Source organism: Chelon labrosus, assembly GCF_963514085.1.
Source record: "Chelon labrosus genome assembly, chromosome: 4".
Taxonomy (NCBI): Eukaryota; Metazoa; Chordata; class Actinopteri; order Mugiliformes; family Mugilidae; genus Chelon; species Chelon labrosus.
Genome location: NC_140340.1, coordinates 15,831,310 through 15,851,918, shown reverse-complemented (window position 1 = coordinate 15,851,918; position 20,609 = coordinate 15,831,310). Strand labels below are relative to the sequence as shown.

At 44.9% G+C, this 20,609-nt stretch overlaps 1 protein-coding gene across 2 annotated transcripts in view; it reads right to left on the bottom strand.

The window, feature by feature from the left end:
• cbfa2t2 (CBFA2/RUNX1 partner transcriptional co-repressor 2) overlaps positions 1–17,742 on the bottom strand; it is a gene marked incomplete at its 5' end in the record, with an annotated part of 36,816 nt that extends 19,074 nt beyond the window's left edge. The window contains one exon of one of the 2 annotated variants that reach the window (XM_084542114.1): positions 17,724–17,742. In XM_084542114.1, the coding sequence (XP_084398240.1) occupies positions 17,724–17,742 (19 nt within the window). Of the gene's footprint in view, positions 1–2,162; positions 2,681–17,723 lie in introns of those variants that run through there. The other variant, XM_084542115.1, reaches the window with a different exon arrangement.
• Between the last annotated feature and the right edge of the window lie 2,867 nt (positions 17,743–20,609).

Below are 20,609 nucleotides of genomic sequence, written 5' to 3'. Positions count from 1 at the left end.
GACCACACCACCCCAGTAAATAAAGGTCTTGTTGGGGTCACTGACTGGCTCTCTTGGGCTAGCAAAGGGTCAGTAAACCCTTGCAAGAGACTGACTCATGCACTTAGCACCAGAAGAGCGGCTACAATATGAATGGGGTTGCAACAAGAGGGATGGTGGGAGTGCAGGTGCCCACTGACACAGATACGTCTCTGAATGCTCACTTACGCACACACGGGGCCATTTACACAGTCGGGAGATGATCCCCGCGATGAAACAATCATTCATTGGTGCGGCTTGCCGTGACTGAGTACGTTATGTTGAAAGAGTGTCCCCACACACACAAACGCACAGGCTAGCAAACGCACGTTCAAACACGCAGCCCCTGACTGAACCCCCCGGGGGGCAGATATCACAGCCCTCGCCACTGGAACTAATAGAGCACTTCCTGCAGCAAAACCCTTGAAGCAGCTGCTCTGTTCTGCGCGTATATGTCGAAATAGGGGGTATTCTGTGGATGAATTCGGCACATAATACCGTGGCGAGCGAGGGTCACGGTGGTCCGTTCCTCTATTGACTGCTACACTTTGAGAAGAGAAACTCCCAGCTGGGATTGAGGTCAGGAAGAAGAAAAAAAAAAAAAAAAACGCTGCAGAAACCTATAAGACAAGCAACCTTGTAGTTCCGCAGACACAATGTCTGCAAGACACCTGGTACCCACGCGGAGACACACTGACTTCCTTTCAGACTCAAACATTTGCTTATCAGCTCTAAGTATGAGATCAAGAACTTCAAAGACGCATGCATCCTTGGTAAAACTGCTCATCAGGAATAAATGGGAGGTGAAATGACATTTGAGAATAAAACTAATTGGAATGCCTTCTGCACAAATACACAGACTCATGCACAGTGCCTGTTGTCAGGAGTCTGACAGACTCCAGCAGACCAGACAGGGGTCTCTGGCTTGAGACTGCGCAGCCGACAGTTAGTCGCTCCTATCTCCCTGATGGACTGGCCTGGCCTGGTGTGACACTGACCAGGTCTCTCTGTCTTTTCTCTGTCTCCTACTGCCTCAGAGTCCTCCTCCTTGCACATCCTCCTCACAAGCAGACGCACAAAAACAGAGCAGATTTTCCCCTGCCAGGCAGGTGTAGATGTTCAACTCGGATAAAACAGTCGAACAGCAATGCAACAATTTCAAATTTGCACCGGGGATCGCCGCCGATGTCAGTGTGTGCAACATGCAGGCACAGCATGAAAGGGAGACACAGCAGTTTCCCTCCTCTTCCCATATGTCTGCGATACAGCAGAGCAGATGCGCACGTCTTCTTTACCTAGTTTCTTCCGCTCTGCTTGCCATGTGGAAAAACCGATTACTATCTGAGCAAACGACAGCGGAGGACGATAAGCCCCCTTCGCGCACGAAGCCAATCACGTTGCTCGGTTAATCTGCTGGCCGTTTTTGCTTTTGACACATCGCGGAGAATAAAAAGCAAAAGTCTGCCGCCCCCACATATCACAGCCGTACCAGATATATTAGGAGTTTTCTTCTACTGGAAGTGGATACAAAGAAAGAAAGAAAGAAACCACAGAGGGCTCCATGTTTTTGGCTGCAAGACATTTTGCTTTCTTTGTCACCAAAGCTGCGATTTGTGATATTTTTTCATGTACAGTGTGTATAGGCTTGCCACGGCACCCTAATTTGTTTAAAATAATTATTTCACTGCTACCGATGTTCCCACATCGTGCCAAAATTGAAAACAGCAGAGAAGAGAAGCTGTAGTGAATTAAAAAGAATAGAGAAGGGAAATCTGGAACTGGTCTTGATCAACAAAATTTCTCAACAAGTTTTTGTGTTTTGGCCATATGGCAGCAGAAGGTTTATGTGCACAGGTAAAGGAAACTTCCCTCCCACGTCAGCTGATAAGGATGAAGAGATAAAGAGGAAAGGATGAGGCACCATCTGTGCCTCATCAGAGCAGTGCAGAGCAGCTCTGGGAATTAGGATGGAACACACACACACACACACACACACACACACACACAAACTACTCACATAAAGTACCCCGTTATCCAAAGTACACACACTCACGCACTCGTCGAGATAAATGAACTCTATTCACTGTCCAGAAAGGCAACCAAAAAAAATAAATAAATCCAGATTGGGACCAAGTCGCTCCTACCTCCTCTCTAGTAGAGTCCACTCCTCGGTCCTTTGGGAAAGTCAGCTGCTGTAGCGGGCTTCTGCTTTCTTATCCTTTGCTTTTTGTCCCTTTCTGAGACTCCACGCCTTCATATGTCAGGCATGTGTTTGCATTCCCACATATGTGAGCTCCGGTGTGGTGAAGGCCAGAGCCAGAGACACAGATGGCACCCAGATGGAGACAGATAACCGAGCAGACCGGCGGAGACTGCGCTGCACACGCACACGCACACACACACACACACACACACACACACACTCTCACTTACTTTCCTTCTGTCTGCGCCGCTTTGACTCCTCTCATGCGAAGCTCTCTCTCTCTCTTTCTGTCACTCTCACTACCTCCGCTACTCGGTGTGCCTCTGCTGTTGCGATTAATTCTCTCCCTTTCCCTTTCTCATTGAGTCTGCGTCCTCTCTCACGCTTGCTCTCTCAAGCTCTGAGCCTCCCACTCTCCCAGTCTCTCTCTTTCAGCTCTGGCTCCTCCCCTGTTTTCCCACACACTGTCCTCTCTCCTCTGTTTTTCACGGGCTGTGTGCTGTGCAACGTCACAACCCCCAACCCCCCTCCCCGCCCATTCCCCCCCGTGGATCCTGGCCAATCATCCACTGCTGACTGGCCCTATTCAACCTGCATTCACCGGCAACGGACCCCGCAATTAACATAACTAATTGCTTTGGCACCTAAAGGCTAAACAAGAAGCTGTGCCAAGAGAGACAAAAGTGTGTGTGCATCTGCATGTGTGTGTGTGTGTGTGTGTTGGAGGAGGAGGGGTGGGTGGGGTGGTGTCTTTTGCAGACTCACTCCCTTCCACCCTTCCCTCTGCCCCTTCAAGAGAAATGGGGATCTCCCTTTAAAATGTTTTATACTAACCGACCCCCTTCCCCCTTTGGGTTCTTTGACTGCACCACTCTTTTGTCTCAGTTCCTTAATGCGCCCGGCACAGCTCCGCTTTGCCAGCCAACCCATTTTTTCTATTTTTTTTTGGGGGGGGGGGGGGGGGGGGCACTTGAGGAGCTTGAATGAGTTATTCTTCTCCACTTCTACTCTCAGCACTCCATCTTCACTGAGTTAAACTTAAATCACTGTCTGATTTATGCCCGGCCCCCGAGTGGCAGCACCGAAACAATGCAGCGTTAGGATAATGGCGCCCGGGCTGAGAATTGGGCAGCCTGCACGTTTAATTCACTCCTGCCTATTATTCCCTCCGCCGGTTTACTCCTAGAAAGTCCACAGCATCGCTCTAAGTTCATTCTAAGCCCAGGGTAAATAAGACATTAATCTGTTTTTAATTAGGCGACCAACAATCGAGAGAACACGATCAACGTGTGAGAATCCACAGACTCTTGGCTCTGTAAACAAACAAGCAAATGCTGTCGGAAAAACACCAACAGTTCATTAGGAGATGGTGCTGCCTCTTTTCTTTGCTCTCGTGCACAATCAAATGCACGCTCTCGAACGACGCTGAATAACTTAAAGCTGTCAAAATGATTTTTTTCTTTCTTTTCTTTTTTTTACTATGAGGAAGACATTGTGGGTTTACTGTGCGATATCTAATTCTTTCTAAACCGCCACACAACGGTTCATTGTGTTTCGTTGTATTTTGCCGTGGGTTGTCAAAAATCTAATTTGTGTGAACGTTTCACCGCAACAACCACTGTCTCCCCTTCCCTCTTCCAGTAGGTCTGCTCCATTCAGGGTGCATCTGGTCGGTCAGCAGGCTCAGAGGCAGGGCCAGGTGGTGGCGAGAGAGGGAGGGGGTGGATAGATGGAGAAATGAGCAAGCAAGGCTAGCATCTGAAGCTACTGTACCAACATGTGATTGTAGTGAGTGGTGAGCTGACACCGGGGATGAACGAATGCTACAAGTGGATTTAAACCCAGGTGTGATGAGGCAGATGGCAGATGAATGAGGGCGCTCATTAGAGTCCTTCACCGTTTTCTCCACTGGCGAGAGCAACCAAAATAAGGACTCATTTTACCATCATTATTCCCGAAAGAAAATAATTACATAAAAAAGCAATACAAAACCTTACAGGTATGAGGTTTACATGCAACACTGGCAATATACTGAAAAAGGGTAGGTTAAGCAATATGATTTTCAAATTACTTCACCAAAGACCAAGACTATGACAGTCCTATTAAATTCTGTGCCACCACCTGTCTCAATAGTTGCTGAATAATTCATAAGATATACGCTATCACAAATGCGCTGATGAAAATGAACTATTTACCTTGTCATTTACACTTTATCATTTATCCTTCCTGTTCATATAGTGTATATCTACTTCTATTTTTCTAGTGCTTGTAAAATTGTACAAATCTTGTACATTTTTGCTTATACTGTTGTATTTTATTTATTTCATTGTTGTTATTATTATTTATTTCATTTTATTTCATCTGATTATTATTTTACTAGTATTTAAATTTTTATTTATTTTTTTATTTCATTGTATTTTACTATTTTTTTTACTATTGCGACCAAGCACTTTCTCTGGTGGATCAATAAAGTCTCTGTTGGTCTATCTAAGTCTATTTACCATTCATTGTTTAATCTAGACCAATCTGTTAATTCATTTGCCACCACAATAACTTGAAGGATGAATTCCTTCCAAAAGAAGTTCCAATTCATCATCACTTTCACAATGCATACGCCTACACACTCTCTCGACAGTTCATTAGGTACACTAGAGAAAATGAACGCATTGTAACGGTTCTGCACTATATTCCCCTTCTTGACTGTCGTAATGTTGAGTTTGTGCTCAAACAGCGTAAGAAGTGTGGGAAATTCAACTGAATGGAGTTGTCAAAATAATAGTAACACGTGTCATGTGTGCAGAAACACAAGCGGACCAATCACGGGATCCAATCACAGCTCTTGCACAGAGCACAAGAGCTGTAAATGGTCCGCTTGGCAGTATTTCCGGCTGGTTCTCCATCTCCGACATTTTCAGATTGTTTTGGATCCAAAAAATGGGACACATCGAGGAAAGGTTAACTGAGGAGGTTCAGAGATAGATACGTTTGTACGACTTGTCTTTAGCACGACTGGCAAAAAGGACACAGCGCCGACTAGTGTTTGGGTGGCGTTGTTACAGAGCGAGCCAGACTGATGAGCGCACAAGTAAAATGGCTCGCACCAGCGTAGGCTACGTCCGTACATGTTCCGCCATCAGGAAGCTGGAATGCAGGACTATTATATCAGAATGCATTCGTTTACACTAGTGTTCCTAATGAACTTGCAATGCAACTGTGCAAGGCTGCACGTTGCATTATCCAACAGCTTTTTTTGGAGCTTTTCAGACAGAATTGAGCCCTGTGTGAAATACGCAGCGCCCTCATTCATTGCATGAAACCCCTCTCTGTAGAAGCAGCAGGGTTACTAATGATGCCAGGTGTATTACTGGAAAACATAAAAACTTTAACCAAGTTCAACATGGCCATTTAAATACACGAAGGCAAACATTCCTGGTAGATTACTTGGCAATACTGGACTCAGTATTCACAGCATACTGCTTGGTAGTTAATAAAAGATAAAATCGTTGCTGCCATGTCTGTGATGTTTTGCAGGTATTGTCAGATAAATAGCCCGGCATTACAACACCACAGGCTGCTGCCGAGAGAATTGATTTACTTGTTGAAATGCTGTGTGAGAGGATTGCATTCCACCTAGGAAGTCCGGTTTCTGTTCCACAGAGTGCGTTTACGGGCATCTCACATGTCCACACACATGATTCTGCAGCTCTGTAAAGTTACCAGCAGCAACAAATATGTTATGTTCGCAAAGTAAACAGCAGAATTAAGTTGTTAATGTGACAGCGTGATTTGGACAGAGATGTGCGCTCGCACATGCACTTTGTTCAGCCAGCATATACAAACAAGCGCCGCCTGGTTCAACATTTTTGCCTTGTTGGCGGTCAGGCCCCATTCAAATGAAGGATCGTGGCTGCATTTCTTTCACGCACGGCCGAAGTCGCTTTGAATGGAGTCTTGCGAGCCGTCGTGCCATATCATGTCTGGGCAGTCGCTAATTCGACTGAGCTTCGTTCATTGTCTCAACGGTAAATATGCAATCAATATTTTTTTGATGAACAGTGAAAAGTGAGCTGTAAAAAGTAAACACGGTGGAAATGAAATGGAAGTGAAATGGAAATGTTTGTCCCAGCCTCTCTGCGGAGACATACAAATAGATAAGGTTTCAACATGCATGGCACCAACAACGATTCTATTCCCACAAATCCTGCACTATTTGCTCTCTGAAGTGTGTGGAGCTTACGCACACAGTCGACTCCGCAACAAACTGTCAAACAGTTCAAGAGAAGAACATGACATATGCTCCACGTATTCCCACACACTTGACCTTTTGTAGTGTGGAACCAACAACAAAAAAAACATCTTGCAAGAACTGACACAATGTTGTTTCAGAAAAATATATTCTCCAGTAAAGTAACTAAGCACACCATACCGCGCTATACATACTGTATTATCTTGCATACTGTATGTATTCCTTTCACTGCAGCAGCGCAAGCCCCGTGCAGCTGTTTGTCATTGTGTGCATGCAGTGAGAAAGAGACGGAGAAGGAGAGTGACAGAACAAGAGAGTATGCAGCATCTGTTTCTGTTCACACGCTCCCTAGCCAAACTTCCACTTTTAGAAAGAGTAAACAGTATTTTTTTTTTTTTTTTTTTTTTTAGAAAGGGCAGAAAAATTAGAGGAGGAGAAGAAGAAACGTGGGGGATTTTATGATTTACTGATTGGGTAAACAAGATAGGAATCGGAAAAATCAGTTCTCCGCATGTGCGTGTGTACTCGGAACAATGAAAGTGTGTTTATCTGTTCCTTCATTTAAGTGTATTTGCACTGTTTTGTTTTTCACCTTGACATCCTACGTAAGATACAACTGTAGCGGACAATAAATCCATTCATTCACCTTAAATGAAGTCTTAACACACGCTCAGTCGTTGTGTGTGCCTTCGGTGAACCGTGTTATTATCGGGACAATAGATAATAATGCCAGTGCAGCCTGGTGGTGCGTGTGCTGACAATAAAAAACATCTATGAAGAGAACTGGTAACTAACTTTCATTTTGCTAAACGGCTAATTAACTCTGACAGCTGGAGATGCTGAGAAAAACAATAAGGATTATATTGTAGTGCTGGAATGTGTCTGCGACTAACGGATTCAAATAAAATTTCATATTTGAGCTGGTAACATAGTGCTGCCCTTCCACGCCAGGAAGACTGAGGAGCCGCAGACTATTCACTCCGCCAATGGATTCACTGTCGATATTAACCCGGACGACGAGACCACGAAGTTCTCACATTCTGGGAAATACGATATGCCCTCTGAAGGAACAAGGTCACCCGGGCAGCAGGAGTCAGCTGTGCCGCTGGATTCTTAAGAAAACTGACACTCTGCCTCTGACATACAGTGTGCATATTCATTTTCATGATTCAACGCAACTCACACGTGGTGAGAGCTTGGAAGCGGGAGTGATGGGATTTCACTTGGAGACTTGCTGCCAAGTCAGTGTGAACTGATGACAAAAATCTTTATAAGTAAGTAAAAATCGAGTGTGCTGCTTTGTATTATTATTTTTTCCCCCAGCCACAGCTTCCTCCAGTCATAAGTTTTCCAGCTTCACGCCGTGTCAAGTCAGCTCTTTGTGCGTTTGTGTACGTGGCCTTATCAGTTTATTAAACCAGTCTGTCGTCACACAGTGTGGAAGTGAGCCAGAACAGCTCATTCTCCGGCCAAACTCCCACCAGCCTCGGCTTTGCTGGCCCGAACGTCACCGTGCGGTCTTGAGACAGCACGATCCAGTGCAAGTAAAGGAAGACGTCCATGCATGTTAAGCCACCCTGAGGCTTACATACGTGTTATGCTACAACCGAACCAACCACAAGGACCACATGTAGACGGCGTGAGCTGGGACCTCATCAAAGACACCATCATTTTCATGCTGCTGTGAGGTGTAAGGAAACCATATCTGGGATTAAAAGTTACAGTTGAAACTTCTTCTCCATTGCCAGGCAGAATTATTTTTCTTATAATCCACAGACAAACTAATAAGAGCTGCTATTAAAGCTCTTCTGTACTGGAAGGACAACAAGAATATTGGTTTAGTGCGTCATGGCCATTTAAAATGTTCACATTCCCAGATGTCTCTCTTTCTATCCTGTATCTCCTCCTCTCTGGCCGGCTATCCCATAAACATTTCTGGTAATTATTCATGTCGTTGCTATTTTTCCCACCAGATCTCATCACGGCTGCCCCCCCCCCCCCCCCCCCCTTCTCTCCACCCATTTTACCAGCATGCCCAGCCTCCCCTCCCCTCCCCCCGTCTCTCCTTCCCCTCTTTGCCTCCATCTGATCACTGTTCAGACTCCTGATGTTGGCTAATCTGAAGCAGCCATAGATTTCCCCGTCTGATCTTGCAAGGCAGCATTTTCCATTACATCTTGTACCACGCATTTATCTAATAGGGACGCGTCATTTTCCAGGTCCATCTCTGTCTGGCAGACAGTTTACTGTAAAAGAATATATATATATATAAATATATATATATATATATATAAATAATAAAATAAAAAATTTAAGAAAACAGCGCAGATCAAATAAGATGCTTCTCGGCAATAGTCACGGGTAAAGTGAGGGCCATTTACTGTTTGTCTGCAGGGTCAGATAAATGATAGGTCGTATGAACAAAAAGCAGATGTGTAAAGCTCCTTTTACTGTACGTGGTTCTGGACAGTGGTAATTACAGAGTGATACAAGAGTAATGGAGGAATATGAGGTTCCCAGAACAACCCAGATACAGTACACACACTTTTCCCTGTATTCCACGGTCCTTCAACAGCAAACACTAAAAAAAAGAAGAAAAAAAAAGACTTTTAAAACTACTCTTCCTTTGCTCCTTTGAAGCAGCAGTTGGCAAACCACAAAATGGTTCTGTTAAGTGGTGTGGCTAACAGAAGGCTCCTTCTGTTATCACTTGTGGTTCGAAATAAGTTTAAAAAATACCAGAAAATTAGTTTTATGTCCAACAACAACGTAACAACGGGGCCAGGATCCCCAATATCAATATTGAAACTTTATTACGTCATGAAGTCATGAGTTATGAGGTGAGAGCATTATCAATGGAACTTACTCTAAGATTCTGAAACGCATCGGGTTCATGCACTGATCAGGCATAACATTATGACCACCTTTCTAATATTGTGTAGGTCTCCTTTGTGCCTCCAAAACAGTTGTGACTGGCTACAGAATCTTGTTAGTGGGGGCCTTTGGGTTCTATGGGTTGAGGGGAGGGGCCCTCTGTGGATCATCCCACAGATACTTGATCAGTTTGGGATCTAGTGAATTTGGAGGCCGGGTCAACACCTTGTGCTGTTTTTTTTTACATTTTTTTTAGTTGTTCCTAAACCGTTTTCGTGTGTGTGTCTGTGTCAGGCTGCATCCTGCTGGGGATGGCTGCTGCCATCAAGGAGTGTCATTGCTATGGGGTGGGGGTGCCTGGTCTGGTCTAGGTGGGTGGCACATGTCTAAATAACATCCACATGAATGCCAGGTCCAAACAGAACATTGTTTTATCACAAGCTGGTCAACGTTATTTACTTCTCCTGTCAGTGGTTTTAATGTTGTGGCTGATCGGTGTTGTGTTTCAAGGAAGTAGGCCCAGGCGTGTATTCTAAAATATGACTGGCAGCCATATAATGAGATATTATAAACTGCCGTTGTTGATGTTGAAACTCACTTGAGTACTGTGTGACAAGTCTGATGGATTAGCCTGGAAGAGGCAGACTCAAGTGAGTCTAGTGACACACCAATTGGATTTCATTAAAAAAAAATACGGCTCCATGCAACTGGATAGTCACACAAACTGTCAGAGCCAGCTCATCTGCGTTATGATAGCGTGTATAGCTACGTCGCTGTTACGCTTTGATCCATCACCACATGAAGCCGACCCAAAAGATTTGATTGGCCCGGCAGATCTTCGCCAGGCGTAATGAGCTCCAGGACAACTTACGGCACGCTCCCAGACTAGTAACTGATGGCTGACCAAAAAAAATAAATAAAAAAAAGTTTTCTACCTTTATACTTTAACTCTTTTAAATATCTGCATCCATGATTTTAGTTGACACAAGGACAGCTGTTTCTCAGAACAATGAGGTTTTATAGTGTACAGCGTTAAGAGCTTACGTGATACTGATACCACATCATGTGTTGATTTTGCATGAAACATTTGCTAAGCCAGTTTTGGGAGTATTTAATAACACTGCATGGTTTAATTTAGCCGGCCATGAAATGCTAATTGTCATGGTGCATTACTGCCACCACTGAAACTCACCATATATTGCATCCTTGTGCACACAGTCAAGCACAAACTCAGGGCTAAAGATATGTCACGTGGCGTACTGTACAACGCTTTATGTGTTTCCAAACGTATTCGGATTTTAGGGAATTTCCGACGAGGTGTTTTATTGGCCAAAACGGGGGAAGTATCTGCATTAGTTTTGGAGTGATTCCCTCAACACTCATTCACAGCTCATCCCAGGGACATTAAGAACAAATGGGTGGCTGGTCAGGGGGGTCCCACGGTGCTCTTACACAAAACAACCACTCACTGGTACTTTACCCCCTCCCGACATCCCACAAGCCCAAACACGCCTCTCCCCTCACCTCTTCCCCCACTGTCTACCGACCTGCCCTCGCTCCACTCTGCCCTTCCATTCAAAGACCATTGAGCCCTCCTTTTCAGTCATCCTTATATCACCCATAACAAATGAGTCCCGTATTTTCTTCTATCCCCTCCTCTTCCTCCCCCTCCTTTCTCTTATTTTCTCCCTTTCTCTTACTCTCTCTCTCTCTCTCTCTCTCTCTCTCTCTCTCTCTCTCTTTCCCTCCTTCACTCGGTGCCGATGAAAGGCAGGCATTGAGCCGGCAGTGGCATTCCAAAACCTCAGGCCTCGGCTCCACTGTGTCTGGCTATTCAACACTGCTGGGAGCCATTAGTTTAAGTAAGGCCTGACCCGCCTACTCACCCACGGAAAACCATCAGATCTCCTGTTACACTCCCCACACGGAGGGGAGACACACGGCTGCTCTCCGGGTGCAACAAGGGTGTATATGCTTGTAATACAAGACAGAGACAAATAGAGATGAGTAAATATAAGAAGTGTGGGTATGGAGAGGAGAGCATGTATGAGTGTGTGTTTATGGGTGAGAGGGAAAGTGTGTGTGTCTTTGGTATGGGAGAGTGAGAGAGTGGCTGTGTGTGCTCGAAATTTATGAGCGCTGGGTCACACGCTCACTTGGCTGCGTCTTCCCAAATTTTCCACACAGTGAAGCCAAGTACGTAGCCAGACGCCAAACCCTTCTCACCAATAACTCCGCTTAAGCGATATTCAACAACCACGCACTTTTCAAAGTCTCTTCAGCCGCTCCCTTGTTTAACTTATGCACCAGATACACCGTCGGGGATATCCATCTATGGCACTCGCCGTCAGATCCTTAAATGCAGCAATTTTTGCTAATTGGAAAATGATACCGCGGATCAGAACTAGCCCCGTGTTGCCAGCCTCACCCAATTGTCGGCACATAAACATGAATGGCTCTCATAAACAACTCCATGTTTGGGTGAAGTCGCGTGTTAAAAGAGCGTGTGTTTCTCGAGAAGAGACGTGGACAAGCCCACACACAGACAGAAGACGTACAGTGAGTAACTACACACTGGACATTCTTCTCAGGACAACAGGCTCTCCTTTAGTGACAGTGCTATATACTGGTACATTGATCACAGTTGGCTAGTAAAATGTTTGCAACTTTGCCACAATTTTTGTAATAAATTATTACGGCCCTTAGCTAATATACATCATTTACCCCATTAGCTTCTTTCTAAAGGACAAACCTGAACCTTCGTAAATGTCTGTGCTCACTGCCATCACTCACTAACTGATGTGCATATAACATTAAAGTGTTAAAGACTGAAGCAATACATTCATGAATGCATAATTCGGTAATTTTATTAGTCATTACCTTATTGTACTAAAGTGTTAAATTATTGTAGTAAAAACAAAATGAATGGTGTCAATAGTCGAGCACATAACAGATGGCAAAGTTCTCAAAATCAATTCTGCTTTAACTTCTCTGTAGCTCGATTTGTTTGACCTCTTGCGGAGAAAATTAACAATAGTGTGACAGTCACTTTCTGTGCATTAAATCGTCTTACATGCTGCGTCAAGAGTCGTAACAACTCCCACTCTTGTCAGCGCCATTAAACTGAGCTGCTCCAATTAAATGATCATTGCCTGCGGGTTAAGAAAGCAAAAGTCGTCTTCTCTGCAGGTAGGTGATGACAACACCACCTGCAATATAACTTTACTCTACGCTGTGTTTTTTTTTTTCCTTCATCTTTTTTTTTTTGCCTGATGTGTGAAGTTTCCCGCTACCAGCAGTTGGTTCTACATGAATCTTCCATCTCTCTTCTCTTCTCCCTGAGGCTGCAGGAGCAGCTGTGTTGTTCTCTTCCCCGGCGATGGCCACACCTGTGATCTGCAGGTGGTTCATCTGGCAGCGGAGCCGGGAACACCTGGCCAGGGAGAGATACAGCCTCCAGGCTTTACTCTGTGTGTGTGTGTGTGTGCGCTAGTTTTGGGGGTTTCTGAAAGGCTCAATTAAAGCTGAGAGAAGATAACGGCTGGCTTTGCTCACACACACACACACTTCCAGGTGCATGTGTTGGCATTTCCCAAGGTTAAGCCTCGGGGATGTTTGGACTTGTCAGTGTTGCAATACAATCCTCAAATGTGTGTGTGGAGGTCTAATGGAGGGGTATTTACAGTTTTACTCATTCCTTTTTTCTTTCAAGACACAACAAACTAAGCCAAACCTCGTCCTGCCTTCCCGGTTGTTCCTGCTTTGTTTTTGGGACAAAATCCTGCAAATATCTGACTGAACAACGGGGGGACTGTGGCAGCACCTGCATGCTCACGGCCGGTGTGACATCTCGCTACAGTACTCGGCTTGGACAAACAAGCAGCAGGGACACCAGCTGAGGACAAGACACATAAACAAAAGCGCACAGAACACGATCCACGCTGGGAGCAAGAGCAGACCGTCTGCAAGAGATTGTGTGTGTGTGTCTGTGTGTAGCAACAGAGCAGGCCCTCTGCTCTGACAGGCCCAGCAGGAGTGAAACCAGAGAAGGGACAGATGAGGTGAACTTGACAAAAGTCATAAATATCACAACTGACATGGAGGAAGAAGAGTGTGGGAGTGATGTTGGCTTCGGTTAAAAAAAAAAAAAAAAATCCTCCGCCACGTGTTTGTGTGTCAGACAAAGGCTACACATCATCTTCATTCAATTATTTGCCGTGATAGGAAGCGGTGATTATCCGGGCCAGAGACTTTGCTGGAAGTGCTAGTTGTTAATGCTGCATATGCTTTCCATAAGAAATACACGTGTTTCAGCAGATAACTGATGATAATTTTGGCTTATCCAGTCAATCAAACAGAAGAAGAGGTGAAGGACGGGTCATGAAACTTAAAAAAATTAATAAATATGAAACAAGAGATATTATAAGATATATTAGCTGATATTATAGTCTTATAACCTGGTCAGACTCTACCCGGAGATTTCTCACGCTGTTACTTCAATACGAGCTCATACACAGCTGGATGTCAGCTTTCCTCTGAACGATGACAGGCCAGCTGCAGTCGGACTCAGCATGGTGGACAAGACATGATGACTGGGGATGGAAAGATGGATAATGGCAAATAAATGGAGACAAAAATGTGTGGGGCCAGGGAGATATGGACGGAGCAAAGCAGGGGGGAACAAAGAATGAATGGATGGAGGGAGGCAGAAATATGAGACAGAAAGGAGGTGAGAAAGTGGTGCTGGAGTAACCCTGGAAGGCGTGGAGAAAGGGGTAACCAATTCTAACTCCTCTTTGTCTGAGCCAAGTGGGAAATGATGGAGGGGGGGGGGGGGGTGAAAGGCAGTGGGAACAGAGGAGATGGGCATTAAAAAAGCATAATGTGATGATAAGTTTCTTTCACTTTTTTTTCCCTTTGGCTGATCACTCCGAAGTGACTGGGCCCTTTTGTTCCCGTCCACTTGAAGTGGATGAGCGAATAAATGCCTGCACACCACCGTAGGACCTCGCCATCTTAAATACATACATGCGTCTTTCCGTGATGATTTGAAAGAAACACTTTTAACAGATGAACTCACAAAAGAGGCTTTAATCCCTTTTGAGCTGAGCCCTTCAAAAGCCATGTGACAAATATGCAAAACCACTCTCAAATCCCACGAGCCGCCTTTTTTGGAATAGTCAAATGTGTCAAGGCGATGTTTACGCTACCTCGTGACACCTGAATACGGAGGTCACGGCGGTGGCTGGCGGTATAACAAAATGACAGTGTTAACAACGCTCGGCAGCCGGGCCGAGACCTGCAATCAGGACTGGAAAGCACAGCTGGGTTATCTTTCCGAGAAGTGATGTTTTGCAGGGCAGACGAGCGCGGACACTCTAATATCCCTCGTCTCCTGTACGGCTGGTATTTCAGAGGATTGTTATTGCCGGGTGATCCTCGGTGCAGGATCACATCTGGATCCTATCCTCCCAGCCGCTCTGCGCAGTGCTGCACAGCAACAAGAAACAGCTGTGCAAAACTGGCTTCAATTAGCCTCACATTCTCCCTGACAGTTAATCCTTTTCTACTCCCATTCTCTCACTGTTTTGTTCCTTTAAATGTTCGGTCGTACGTCTTTCTCTCTCTGTTTTTTTTTGTTTTTTTTAAATAAAAGCTTTACTTCAGGTTGCCACACTGTCTGAAGAAACAGACAGGGAACACAGTGTGCTGAATTGGAAACAGACAACAGGACCGAAAGCTGAGAGGTCTCACGAAACATGGAACATGACAAATCCTATCCGTTTGAAAAGTCTGATGATGCTGTGGTTTGGGAATCAGCACAAGTGAACTTGATAATAGGCTGCAGAGATGATGTGTTTTCCCTTCCTGTCAGAGGGTAGTAAACGCCTCACTGCAATCAGCACTAATTTAAATCCTTGACTACAATGTTCACCAAATAGGATGATTAACAGTAGATATGTGGCACTTCCAATTAAAGCATTTAAATTGTCATTTGGTTCACGGATTATTACTCAAACAGAAGATCCAAGCTTCTTTGTTGTGGCTGACACATGTGCCGCGTCGGGCAACAGAGAAACCCAATAAATCCAGACTTTAAACATCTCTTTTCCCACCGAAACCACACTTTGCAAACACTTAAGTGCAATCCAGCAGCGCGGCACACTGAATAAAATGTTGTCGCTCACGAGTCATTAATCAAGCCCAGCTCGGGCTCGAACCTGCTCGACAGAACACGGTCTTGACTCAGCTAAACTGCATCGAGGAATCCAGCTCAGATCGGTGCTGTGATAGGAAATGGGAGCCAGATTTGAGGTGAGGGAGCCGATCTGATGGACTTGATGAGCAAATCTGGAAGGTTCTGCAGTCATTGTAGCCCTGGGGCCTGAGTAAAACGCTAACAGGTGGTAGTGCTGGTGGAAAAGACCCACGCAGAGACCAGAGGGAGTGAGAAGGATACTGGGCTCGCAGCCTGACGCACACAAACACACACCCAAGCGAAAGCACAGCCAACCACATGCATGACGCATAGCAATACACAGATACAAGCATTTATAGAACACGGGAAAAAACACGAAAACATGAAATTTTACTTACTTACAAGTATTTTCTAAATGCATAATTGAAATGTGTCATAGTCACACAGGCGCACAAACGCGCGCATGCTTACAAACTGTCCCCAAGAAACTGTGCAGGGGTGATTCAGAAACGATCTGCACCTCCACCACGGGGAAATTCTCCCACATGGCAAAACACAAAGGGCCCACGTCTGGCAATGCTAACAGCCCACTCAAGCCAAAACCAATTAAGCCTCTAATGCGAACCTGCGGGGCCCCTTTGTCGTTTATTTCCCCTTTTAATGTCAGAGGATTGGAATCTGACTCTATAACCCACCCCAAAGACAAGAAGAGAAAAGGGAAAAAGGGAAAATTATCGGGGCTTCCAAATTATCCACATGTTTTTGAGTAGGGCTAATTGAATCAAGTGGGACTGGGAATGATTGGCCAGTACAGCAATGTTGAGGCGACATGCTCTTTAACACATTTTCTCCCAGTGTACACAGAGCATCCCATGCTTCCCAGAGGGCTATTTAGCTTTCTGTTCAACATCAAACCCCTCCAACTGAACAACAACTGTGGCAAGACAGAAGAAAAAATTATTTAGGGTCGGGACCAAATTTTCGAAAAACAGGGGCTGCTTTCGAACCCACCAAATCCATCATGTTTAGAGATTAATATTACAGTACACACTCTGCTGCTCCCTGGTGGCCACTGCGGCTCCATCATAATCATCACCACCATCAGCATTATCATTACAGTTTGCCACGTGATCGTCTGTTACTCTGATCTGATGAAACGGGGACCAGTTGGTGTCCCCGGGGGAGTCACAGCAACACCCCTGCAGTCAAGCCTCCCTGACCCCACTTGCATTGCAGGACTGTACTACCAACTCCCGTTTAATGGACACTTTTTTTTTTTATTACTGAAAGAGAATATGCCAGGTTGTCTGTTGTGGTTCCCGCGCGTGGGAACGTACATCTTTCCCCCGTCAAACCGCGAACTTCGCAAACGTCTGAAAAGCGACACCGCAGCCAAGCCCTCGGGCCTCGCCGACTCCGCTTGCATTGCTGCACTCAACTATTGACCCCTGACGTAAAGGCAGGAGGAAACTGCAGGCAAAGAGGGAAGGAGAAAAAAAAATAAAATAAAACTCCCCCTGGCATCGAACAGCGAGTACCAGCCTGGTTTCACACCGCCTGGTGTTTTTGTCTTGAAAAGCTGTAAACTCCAGATGGTGGAAAGAGGGAGAGAGAGAAAAAAAACTTAGCCTGGTGGATTAAGGACTCCAAATCCTCCACTGAAAAGACACATAGACCCCAAGCTGCTATTCAATCAAATGGGAGCATAATAGCTGTCTTGTGGGTGCTGTACGCGGGGATAATGCATCCAATAGAGTATGTGTTATGCATAGGTTATTCTCCCTCTTTAATGGGTCATAATGAGCGTAAGATCTTAGCAGACAAAAGAATGACAGAGTTTTTGTTTGCTCATTACAATGATTTGATATAATCTGAAGAAACACGTTCAGAGGTCTTTTTTTTTTTTTTTTAAGACTTACCCTCCCCCCCAGGAGAAGACTATAAAAGCTTCTTTCCACATCATAGAATAGTTCTGATGTGTTTCATTACCAAGCAAAAACATGTTTTTAGCTTAGATTCTGGCCCTTAATTGTGTAAAAGACGATCAGACCATATCAACTTGTCTGTGCAGGTGCAAATCTATCGCACAGCTTATACCTGTGGATGCATGTCAGGTAAAAGACTCTCTGCACCTTGTTTTGTTTTACTACACGCAAACACTAAAAACAAAAAGGTTTACTTACTAGTTAAAGCACTCGGCATTCCCACCGTGCCCTCCGTGTGTTCGAGTTTTCTTCTTCTTCTTCTTCTTCTTCTTGGCAGGACGATCACTTCCTCCTCACTCGCTTCTCTCGCACGTTTTCAATTAAGAGGAAGACGGTGAAAAACGCCACGTGCGGGAGGTTATCGATCCGGGTACCTGTTCTCAAAACGCAGCACACCAGATCACTGGAGCGGGGGGGCCACTAATTCAAAAAACACAGCCGGAGAGCCAACAACGCACCGCTATGCAATGATTAACTCCGAGCGACAACAATAGGACACGTACCGGCTCAGCTCGCATAATCCTCCCAGCAGACGCACTTCCCCTGCCTTGAGCAAAGTCGTTTATGACCTCAACTTGTTGGCTATTGATTTTTTGTTTTTATAGCCCAAAGTCTTAAAAAAAAAAAAGAAATAAAGCTGGGAATGCCTCCACAAACTGTCATTGAAGCAAGGAGAGCTGGTGATGGATTGTATTTGAAAAAAAAAAAAAAAAAGCCTTGTCCTGAGGGGCGGACTAGTGTTGGCTAACAGTTTAATTCTGTATTAATTGCATTTTTAAAAAAAAATTTAAAAAAAATTCACCATCTGTTGATGGTGAAAAGCATTAAGAGTTAAGTCCGAACACTAAAAGCCTACACACTCTGGATATGGCCTCCATCCAGAGTCTCACGTGTTATTATTATTATTTTTTTTTTTAACAGCCACAATATTTGGATGCAGCCTGAGAGAGCTGTGAGCTGTACGACACACACATACACATGCTGCACACACACACACACACACACACACACACACACACGCACACATGCACACTCAGAGCCACCATCATCTTTCCATCCTCCCCTCCCACAGCCACCCACATATGCCACACGCTCCTGTCCTCCCCCTCCTCCCCCCTCGTCCTCCCCCTCCCCCTCCCCTTCCACCCCCCCACCATCCCCCACTCCTGCCAGGCTGCCACCTGCTCTCTGCAGCATGCTGCACAGCTGCTCTGCTACAATAACAAATTAAGGTCCACCATAGCAGGCAGGCAGGAGTCATTACCTACTACCCCTGCGATGGAGGAGTCCAGGAGCTGTAAGCAACCGCCTCAGTGTGTGTGCCCCCCCCCCCCCCACCTTCCACACACCCCCTTTCACGGGTAAGGCCAGGGGCCAAGGGACACTTAATTGTTTTGATGTGTAGCACAGGATCAGGGGAAGCTACAGTTTGATGAGCCAAAGAGTCTGCACTCGCTGTGTCAGTCAGTGGGGGTCACGTGCTGCTGACTGTGCTCCCTTCACAGAGGGATGGGAAGAAAAAAAAACACACATTTCTTACAGAATACACCTGTTCACAAAGCATCCTTAAACTAGTATTTAAGAAAGTTTCCCTTCTGTGACTCAGTGGTCATACATTAATAAGCACGATGATGAAAATGAACGTTCACTCGTCTTTTCCCAAGAACCTAACTCTCCAGATTCGCACATTCCCTTCCTGTTGGACAGGTATCAGACACAAGTGCGTGACACAAAAATAGATTACTCACCTAATACCAATATATTATAGTAAATGAGCTCTGCGTTCACATCCCTGTGTGATAGTCATGTTATAAATGAGTCATTTGGTCATATTTCATTTAAATACTGATTAAAGAATGATGAACTGTACCATGCAGAGTGATTTGTTAATTCCATTTATTGTAGTACGGCAGACGCTGAAGAAAATGTTGGCCACCCACATAGTCTCCAGCAGGTGCAGAGAGTAAATAGAAGACTAGACACAACAAAATGAATGTTATACCGAGATAGATTATTCGGTTTTAAACCCGATATAAATTTGTTAACATCTTATTTTGCCGTTGTGGCTGTGCTGATGCAAAAAAGTCTCAGAGTTTGCAATACTGGCCCCGGCTATTTTTATGGGTTCTGGTTGTTTGAGTTGAATTGGAGAGCTGGGTGGAGTTTACATCCTATTATAAACTACTTCTGCACGTGCATAAACTACCAAAGGTGTCCACTGTAGACATGTTTCTTTTCTTTCAAACAACTCACAAGTTATATTCTTGTAATCTAAACGTATTACTCACTCAGTAACTCGGCTTTTCAGTCAGTCAGTTTAAACAAAACCTTTGACTGCGACGACGACGTCTAATCCAACCAGTCTTGTCAACCAGCTCGGTGACGGGTTAACAAAGGGGTGAGTAGTCAGTTAGCAGGAGGCTGAAGTCAGCGAAGAAACGGGCTCAGACGGTGGTGGGATTTTCAGCGGCCATTATGGTCCCCGCGCGTGACAGCTGGCCATTGCCCCCTTTCAGCGTCTTTGTCACAGTGTCTTTAATCACACCAGCAGGACTGTTACACAGCAAATAAGCTGACCTGACCCGCGAGCTGACTGGATGACTGTCCAAAAGGTGCAGAAGGCGACTACCAAGATAATGAAAGGTGTCCTGTGAAAGGTGTACATAATTTGAAGCAGCAACAATTATTTAATATTTTATATCAAATATATATGATTACTTGTAGTGGAAAGCCCACAGAGAATTATGTCCTGACATTCCTGGGCTGTTGTTTTGAATGCCCATCCTGAAACTTTTAATATTTTTGGTTACACAGCAAATAAGCAAACAAATACAAACTATAATGTGTTTCCAGTCCAGTACTTAAAAATAAACTGACTAGCGGGTGACTATAATAATCACATTTAGCAGCTAGAGAATCCAAACATTGCTTTCAGAAGAGAGTGGAGACCAAGAACAGAGCAAAAAATAAATAAAAAATGGACTTCGGTAGCCAGGGACATGAATTTAGATTAGCTCTGCTTATGCTACTGGAAATGCATGTCTCTGGTTTTGCAAAATTTGCTCCCGCTTATAATGCAAAACT